General features: G+C 40.7%; 1 protein-coding gene across 1 annotated transcript; it reads right to left on the bottom strand.

Annotated features, from left to right (window-relative positions):
* Positions 1-2978: 2978 nt before the first annotated feature.
* LOC143853283 (uncharacterized) lies at positions 2979-4265 on the bottom strand. Its single transcript, XM_077363001.1, has 3 exons — positions 4185-4265; positions 3532-3615; positions 2979-3448 (listed from the first exon to the last, which is right to left on the bottom strand). The coding sequence occupies exons 1-3, from the start codon at positions 4192-4194 to the stop codon at positions 2979-2981; spliced, it is 564 nt and encodes a 187-aa protein (XP_077219116.1). The 5' UTR covers positions 4195-4265.
* Positions 4266-9318: the final 5053 nt, after the last annotated feature.

The raw sequence follows: 9318 nt of genomic DNA, 5'->3' as shown, positions 1-9318 counted from the left end.
TATCAAGGGCATATAATCATGTTTATAATGGTAAGTTCAGACATATAGGACTTAGACATAGTGCTATAAGAGAGTTACTTACTAATGGAGTAGTAACTATTGATTTTGTGAGATCGAGCCAAAACTTGGCCGATCCATTCACTAAAGCTCTTGCAAGAGATCTGGTGTGTAAAACATCATTAGGGATGGGGTTAAAGCCATTAACCAATAGTCACCAATGATGGAACATCAACTCAACACTTGAATAAACATCAAGTCTTGAGTTCAATGAGTTCAAGTACATCATATGGAGTGATTGCAAGCACTATAATCTGTATTATTTGCCATCCCAAGGTAAAGTGCTTGGTACCTGTAATGTTTAAAAGGGGAAGGCTGAGTATTTAAACTCTTAATAGGCTTATCACATAGTGTTGGAGTGTTTTAGTTACAGGGGCACTCTTGATAAGCCTACCTATGTGAGTGTGGAAGTGGTGCCGCTTCCTATGAGACCTGGCTAGTCTCTAGAGCGCTCATGAAACCAAGATATAGACACAAGGCCAGTACATGTGTCGGTTTTAGAAATTGCCCAAAGAGGTGAAATCTTGTGTGTGAGACGTATCCGGTTAACCAAATAGAATAGCTAGTTCAAAGATACGTCTACTATGCAATTCTGGTTAACTTTGATATGTCCTCACTAAGTGAAGGTTCAAATCGAGAGATACCTTTATCTATGCATAAGATTTCCAAGCCTGATGAGAAAATTTTCTTTGATTTTGAAAATGGTGGGGGATTGTTAGTGATTTTGCATTTTCAAAATCATGTATATTACATGTTTTAGTGTTTTGGAAAATGTTTTATCAAAAGCGTTTGGGAAAAAGAAAATGTTTTCTTGAAAATATTTGCTTTTACAAAAGGATGTAGAAGTGTAGTTGAAAAGATAGTCCCATACCGGATGAGAGAAAAGAAAGAGAAGGGCTTATAAAGCACTACCTTTTCTAACTCTTGTTGATTGCACATTGGGTTGAACCCATGGTTGGACCCGCGGGACGGTGCAACGCACCGTTCGCACACCCGCACGCGCACGCGCGCGCGCGGCGTGGGCAATGGGCTATAGGGTGCATAGTGGCGCTTTATTGGCGCTTTTTTAGGCGCACTTTGCACTTCGCACGTACGCAACGTCGCGAGGAGCGATTGGAGCCTTTAATTTTTCCAGATTTGATCTGCACCGTTGAATCAAGATGAAGGTGGACCGGTCGGATGGGTGGGTCAAATGGTTCGCAGGCCAATCAAGCCGAATGGTTCAGTTGGGTTGGGCTTCGGTTCGGGCCTAACGGTCGGCCCAACGGGCCCATGACTCCAACGGTCAAAGGGTGTGATCAAATGGGTTGTGTCCCTTCCCCCAACGGTCATGTGCCAAGGGGGTGCGATCCACACCATAGATGGTTGATCTAACGATGACTGGGTTGGAGAGAGGTTTTACTCAAACCAACAGTCACATCTAGGATCGACAGGACCGTTCAATATCAATGGGTGCGATCTAACGGTCAGATTTCAAACATTCTGGAAAGGTGTCCTGTAGAGGTGTTTTTCACACTGAAAAGACACCAGATGGTCTATAAAAATGTGCAAACTTCAGTCATTTCAAATAGAAATCGAATTGGCAATTCTGACAGACTTTACACTCTATTCTACACTCCTACAAAAATCCCTAAGTATTTCTACATACTGTTTTTTCTTTTGTTTACTGTTCTAGATACTGTTTTTCTGCAGAAACAGAATCTAGAGATTTCTCTAAGGCTTGAAATTTCGGAAGGGCATTTCGGGTTTGATTCCGCTAGTGCTACGCGTCATCAAACATTAGTAGGGCTTCCCTACTAGCTTCATTGTATCTTGGAGGCAATTCGCGGATCCCCTTTGCACACTACTAGTGGGGGCGAATCTTGTCTTAAGGAAAGTGATATCACGCCTTGAAGCAACAAGTTTCTGTTTTTATCAACAACAGTACCCTCAACAAAATTTCCAACAGTTTGCACATAATTTCAATGAAGAAATGTCTCCTGGGCTGTGATTTCATCTCGTCCCAAGTAACCGTATTTCGTCGGTTGTCGGCACTTGGTGCCATGGGCAACAGGAACGTGACGAAGAGGCTCAACGAATGGCTGAGAGGGCAAATCCGTCAAGGAATACTAGCAAAGAGCTCCACAAGTATAGGCGCTTGAATCACACCCTCCATGTCAGTTGACTCTTTAGCTCTCTCTCTCTCTCTCTCTCTCTCTCTTGCTATTATCTTCTGACTTTTACATCACCAAATGCCCTTGTTTTTCGTCGGTTGTCGGCACTTGGTGCCATGAGCAACGGGAACGTGACGAAGAGGCTCAACGAATGGATGAGAGGGCAAATCCGTCAAGGAATACTAGCAAAGAGCTCCACAAGTATAAGCGCTTGAATCACACCCTCCATGTCAGCTGACTCTTTAGCTCTCTCTCTCTCTCTCTCTTGCTATTATCTTCTCACTTTTACATCACCAAATGCCCTTGTATTTCTCTATTAATGACTTTAGATCCTCTTGCGGCATTGATCGGTAGATCATCAATCTGCACAATTGGGTTGGTTATCTTCTTCGGAGACATGATTGTGAGTAGTGTTGGTTAACCCACTTGGGTGTGTTTGGCGTACCGTTTGAAATAGCGTTTGAAACGGCGTTTTGCCAAACGGCGTTTTGGTGTTTGGTTGGCCAGATCAAAACGGCGTTTTAAACGGCAAACAGAGGTATTGTGTGTTTGGTTGCAAATGCCCCAAATCGGAGTTTTAGTGGTAAAATGACCAAAAAGGGTATTGTTTGGTTGGCCTCAATGTAACTCAACTACTCTCTCATTAGGCCCAATATTAGAAGGTCATTAGGATCTCATTCAACACAATTAAAATTAAACATCATTGTCATAAATAGTTATACTATTGTTTACAAAAAAATAAATTTAAAAAGTGGCACAATGAGTAATTTATATAGAACATAATTCATCACGAATGCGGTCCTGAACCGAACCCATGAAAGCATCATCATGTGCATAGTCAAATGTATCATTCTGATCCATAGCATGATCATAACCCAAACCAACATTAACAGTAGGCATATATGTATCATCATGGTCAGCTCTATCGAACTCCTCATCACGACTTGCATGCTTTCTGATGTAGTTGTGCAGTGACATTGATGCTACAATTAGTTGTATCTGGGTTTTTAAATCGAATTTAGGCATTCTGGATAGCAAGGCCCATCTATTTTTCCATACACCAAATGTGCGCTCTATAATGTTCCTAAGAGAGGCGTGTGCTTGATTAAATTGCTCATTTGAACCACTTATTGGTTGAGTACCATGTCGAAAAGCTGGAACATGTGACCTTTCTCCCTTGTACGGGGCCAAGTATCCCTTCATATTGGGGTAGCCGGCATCAACCACATAATATTTATCTACATCAAAATTTGAAAAGAAAGTTATGTAAGATATTATATATTATATTATATTAAATTTATAGTATTATTTGTGTACTTACCTCCCCTTGGGTGAGGAAAATTAAGATCCGGCGTACGCAGTGCCTCTGAAAAAATCCTTGTGTCATGAGCAGCACCTTCCCATCCTGCCCATGTAAAGGTGAAGCACATGTCAAAGTCACAGCATGCCATGACATTTGTTGAGGTGTAACCTTTCCTTCCTTGATATGGAATTTGCTCTGCTTGAGGCACAATCACTTGAATGTGGGTGCCATCAATAGCTCCAATACAATCTTTGAAGTATGGATAAAATTTTGCCCTATTTTGGATGTATGCAGGAATAATATCATTGTAATTAGGCTCTGGCTTAATCATATCAGACGAAAATCGCATTGCACAAGTTAAGATTTTATGAAATTGCCGGCTAATTGTCTCTCCAGAATGTTGGAACCGCTCCTGCATATACCTATTAGAAACGCCATGTCCTAATGTCATCAGAAACATTGCCATTATCTCCTCAATAGACATTGCTTTCGTTGGTGTTAACCCATATCTTGTTTTGAATAAATTACACAAGTTCCTAAATACATGTTTCTCCATACGAAGTTGCTCATAGCATCGGTTTGGTGCACCATCTAATAGGTCCGTGATAAATTTATGCCCAGTGTATTTACTTGTTCGGCAAGGTGTCTTGCAAAAATACATAGAATAATACCTAATTGCATCTTGCACACCTTCAACAACCATGGCCATCAAATCTTCATCATCATAATCTTCGTCACTGTCAATTGATTCAATTGATGCATCTGACCCATCTCCTGAATCCATATTCCCTGCAAATAAAAAACCAACAAGTAGCATATTCAAATCCCGTATGGCACACCAAGGGAAGATGTTACTGGTATGCTCCAGGCCTCTGTAGTGTAAAAACAGTTCAAAATAAATTGTATACGAATGAAAAAGTTATACATTGTCTTGAGCTTGTTCAACTAACATATAAAAACCAACCAGTTCAAAATAAAAGTAACAACCAACAAGTTGCAATACCCAAAAAACTATCAGAAGTTCACAACCATCGATCACAAGATAAAAAATAACGTCACTTGTCAACATCCAAGTAGCACAAGTTCACAACCAACAGATAGAAAACTAATCAATGGGCTGGGGATAGTAAACATCGTCATCATCGAATGACGGTTGCAATGGGACTCCCAACTCATAATGTAGCCAACCAATCTTTGTTTTGTCATCTCCCATAGCCACCCACAATGCACGATTCTCTTTCACCTTGAACAATTTGCAAGCGGCATAAAAATTTAGTGACCCCCTCTCATAACCTGGCAACAAGGCTAATTGCCTCACGATTTTAGTCATGTCAGCATCAAACTTCTCCATACGGACAGATGTAGTCGTGCTCCTGCTTTCCACTGCAGTTGCGAGACGCTCTAAGTTTTTGGAAATATGATTTGCAACCGATCTTCTTTTTGCAACCCTTTCTTTTACTTTAGGCTCTTTCTTCCTTGCTACTACATCTGGTTCCGTCTCATCTTCACCATAAACAGGCTCATTCGAAGATACTGGTGTGCCTACATCTTCATCTCCCTCTTCCTCTATATCAAATGGGGTAGATGGTTTGCTATTTTGCGTCTCAACATGGCTTGCAGAAGGAGAAAATGCAAGTCTTCCAGTTGCAGAAACATCTAAGAACAACTCCTCAAGATCCCAGCACCTTTCCAAGGCTCGACTCCTAAAGCACGCATACTTTTTATTTCTCTACACAAAACAAAAAAAGAAACATTATCATTTTACTGAAATGGAAAAAAACTTATAATAAAAATAAATTAAGTTTAAGTTTATTGATTACCTTAGTTTGAGTATCCCACCAATCGTCTGATGCATCTATGCAATGCTTCGCATGATCAAAACCCAAACCAGTTGCACTGGTCAACAAAGAATGCCACAACTGCCACTCCTTTTTAGTCGAGTCCCAATGATTTTTCATTTGTTTCTTAGTGAATCCCTTGCCCGTCTTCTCATTAAAACCATCAGTTGCTAGCGCCCACCCTTCCTTACTCAAGTGTGAACCGGGTCTAAATCCCCTCCTAACTAAGTCCTTACATATGTCAATCCAAGCATAATGGCTATCAGTGTCCCATTGAGCTTTCTTAATAATCTCTTTTCCATTTGCCTTCCCTTTTGTAGTCTGGGAAGATTTTTTTGCTTGATCACTTTCCATCTAAAAAATTCAAAGCGTAAGCAAGAAATTCTCTACACAACTCTACAAGGTCAAGCAACAATAGAGAGTATAAACACAAAAAGCTAAATATAGCAGGTATCCTGGATTTGTTATTTTTGTTGGCTAGTGCTAATAGTTAGACACATTGAGATTACTTATAAGCAATGATATCGCATAGTATCCATTTTGGCCATAGGCATGAACTTGGGGTGCTTATCTATTACAGAAGTTGTCAAGGAGAGAAATGCAATGACATTTTATTCAGTGTATATGATGTCTACTTGTGATTAATCTTTCAAAATCATTGCTTCTTACACACAAAAGTAGTATGTGGACTGTGGCTTAGTATGTGGGGTTGTGTGTGGACAGTGGCTTAGTATGACAGGTTTTAGGTGCAGTGAACCTGCGACAGTCAAGAAGGGTTGGTCGATGGGTTTCTAAGGGGATTAGGGACTGGTGTAGGGGAGTAGGAGCAGGGCAGACGTGGAGGGATGGTTTTAAAACAGGTTTTTGGGGTTTGTAATAGGCCAAGAAAGGTACTGGCGTATGGGTTATAATCTCTGGGCAGTTGGGTATTCGAAGGATGCATTAGGGTATATGGAGGGGTTTAGGATAGGTTAACCCGTAGCATGTCAAGAATGTGGGCTAGTGTTAGGATTTAAACTTGGTAATGTTGCAGGGCTATAGCTGGTTGTTGAAATAGAGTGGAGTTTCAAGGATGCCAGGCCGGAGTTTTGAGAACAGATCTTGAATCTGTAACAGATTTAGGGCAGTTCAAACTAGGAAATTGTAGGGTAGGCTGACGGTAGTATGGGTTTATGAAAAGTGGGTTGTGGAGGGGGTAAGGGGTGGCAGGTTAGGGAACAAAGGTTCAATCTTGGGATGTATTTCTCAAACAAAATTAATGGATGGAAAGCTGAGATCGGAAATTGAAATTAAAATAAATTAAGCAAGAAAGATATAGGAAAGTAAAACCTATAATCACTTTGTGTTCTAGGCATCTCAGCTAGGATTTTGAAGCATCACACCTCAAGAGTAATCAATCTCAAGTTTATTCAAATCATCATTCCACAGGTTCAATGGCCAAATGCCTTGAAAAACAGAACATGTGCAGTAGAAAGCTTGAAATCCCAAAACTCCTTCTTCAAAGCAAGCAAAATAAAACCTAAAAATCCATACAATTAAAAAAATAATAATGTGTTGTATAAGTCCACTGAGGGCTTTTATCAAACAGAACATGTGCAATACAAACCTTCAAATCCCAAAAATTCTTCTCAAAGTAAGCAAACTAAAACCTAAAAATCCATAAAATTAAAAAAATACCTCTGCAGAGCAAAACCCAAGAACCAGACGTGTGCCTAGGATCAAATGATGCCACTTTTCTCTTCACAACAGAATTTCATAAACTCATCCACTAAAATCTGAAACTACCCACAAAATCCAATTTTCAGTTTTTAGAAACCCTATTTTCTGAGATTTAACAAGATTAAAAAAAGGAAAAATGAGTGGAAAGGAAAGAGAGAGATCCGTACCTGCTATGAAGCTTGGAGAGTCGTTGCTTGGGAGATGTCTGGAGGTTGAAGACAAGTATCGTGTCTTCTTTTTTTGGAGCACAGCAAGAGTCGGGGAAGAATGGTGAAAATTTTCGTTTTAACTTCTATCAAAAAAACAAAGGTGTAATAATGGGTTTCGTGAGGGTAAACATGTAAAATTCCACAACCTAAAAACTCCGTTCAAAACGGCGTTTTGCAAACGGACCTCCCCCCCTCCGTTTGCAAAACGCCGTTTTGAGGGTTCAAAACGGTGTTTCAAACGGCGTTTCAAACGGTGGCTGCGCACCCAAACACTCCCAAACGGCCGTTTGGCCCCAAAACGGTGTTTCAAACGCCAAACGGTGTTTTAAACGGTACCCCAAACACGCACTTTGTGTAGTTAAGTAACCACTAATACTAACTAGGAAGAAATTTACATTTATGTGTTAATTAAGAACTATATTCTGATGTTCCTTTTTTCCTTGTACTCGACCATCTTGGTCTTTATTTTGCAATACAATTGGCGATCTTTTAAAAAAAAAAATAATAATAAAAAATTAAGAATTATTAATTTCAGTTGGAATCTTTTGGTGGAGATGGTGGGCCCTGCCATACAAACATCTGTAAAATGATGGGCCTCACCTTATCATAACGTGTGTTGTAAAGTTATGGCCCCCACCCTTGCTGTGCACGGGGTGTTTCACTGTTTCTCGTATAAGAAGGAACAATTGGAAGGTTTACAAGGAGACTTGGAGAAGGTAAGAGAGAAGGTTGGGTTGCGTCTTGAGGAGCTGAACAGAGCTTCCATTGTTGAACCTCTCGCCATTGCCGACTGTAGATTGGATTAATTTCGATGATCTTCCTGATAATTTCACCTCCTAATTTCTTGTTTTTTTTTCCCATTATTTCTGGGTTTTTTTCTCCAATTTTAGCCTGGAGGTATGGTCGGTTCAGATAAGTCTGCTATATTCTTACATGTTTCTCTAATCCTTTGCAGAGATGACCTCTCTCATTATTTTACCTCTAAAGTTGGGTTAAGACTTAAGGGTGCATGTAAGAAAACTAATTGTCTAATTGTCTATTCCCTTTTTTTAAAACTCTGGACAGCCCCTTCTTGTGTAAAATTGGTGTTCTACTTCTAACTTCTAAATGGACTAGATGGGGCTGTCCCAAGTAAATAAAAGGGACGAATATATCACTTTCCCGTCCACGGTTTCTCCTGCTGGCTTATGCAGACGTCATTTGTGGGCCCTAAAAACTGCACTCATGTTAAATGACCGATATGCAATCGGCTGGAAGGTATCTATTTCAAAGTTTGCATTGGATTACGTGATTTCCGAGGGCCTTTTCAGTCATTTAGACCGACAGACCAGGACGAATAGGTTAGTAACTTAAAGCACGCCTATATAGCGAATATTGTGATTGCTTTTAGAAGATTGAGGCCGTTATTTTTGACATTATATTGACACGTGGCAGTAGTGTTGCTACTTTCTTGGCCTTTTTCCCTGACCTGTCTAAAAGGAACCAAACCATTTCAATTAGGTCAAGTACCCTAACCGAGAGGACACGTGGCATCCTCGGTTTTCTCTCGCCCTTGTGGCCAATCTCGTGCCTTTATCACGAGTGATTAGGGGTGAAACTTGGCTTTAAGGGTGTCAATTTTGGCTCGGGCTCGGAAGCTCGCTTAAGCTCGGCTCGAATCCTTAACGAGCCGAGCCGAGCCGAGCCGAGCCAAGCCTGAGCTAGGCCAGGCTCGTTAAGAATTTAATATATTTAAATATATATTATATATTAATATACACACTAAAAGGGTTGTCCAGGGAGTGAAAGGGAGAGGCAAAATATGTCACTTCTTTTTTGGAACCCCATTTGTTACTTGGACCACCCCCCGTAGTGTAAAAAGAGTAGTTAAATTACATTAGATAGGGCTGTCCAAGGAAGATGAGGGGTGTGAACTTAATATAACTCGAGCTCGATGAGGCTCCCGAGCCCTGTCGAGCCTGACTGACTAGAGCCGAGCCCGAGCCTGAGCATGAGCCGAGCCGAGCCTGGCCAAGCTTGGCTTGGCTCGGCTCGTTTAC

Source organism: Tasmannia lanceolata, unplaced genomic scaffold (assembly GCF_043159265.1).
Source record: "Tasmannia lanceolata isolate RefF3 unplaced genomic scaffold, GAP_Taslan_0.1 ptg000019l, whole genome shotgun sequence".
Lineage (NCBI taxonomy): Eukaryota > Viridiplantae > Streptophyta > Magnoliopsida > Canellales > Winteraceae > Tasmannia > Tasmannia lanceolata.
Note: the sequence above shows the minus strand (reverse complement) of the source record. Positions and strands in the feature narration are given on the sequence as shown.

Coding starts and splice junctions, on each gene's coding strand:
- LOC143853283 (XM_077363001.1), bottom strand. Junction 3,449..3,531: donor TTTTCCTCACCCAAGGGGAG/GTAAGTACACAA, acceptor ATTTTGATGTAG/ATAAATATTATGTGGTTGAT.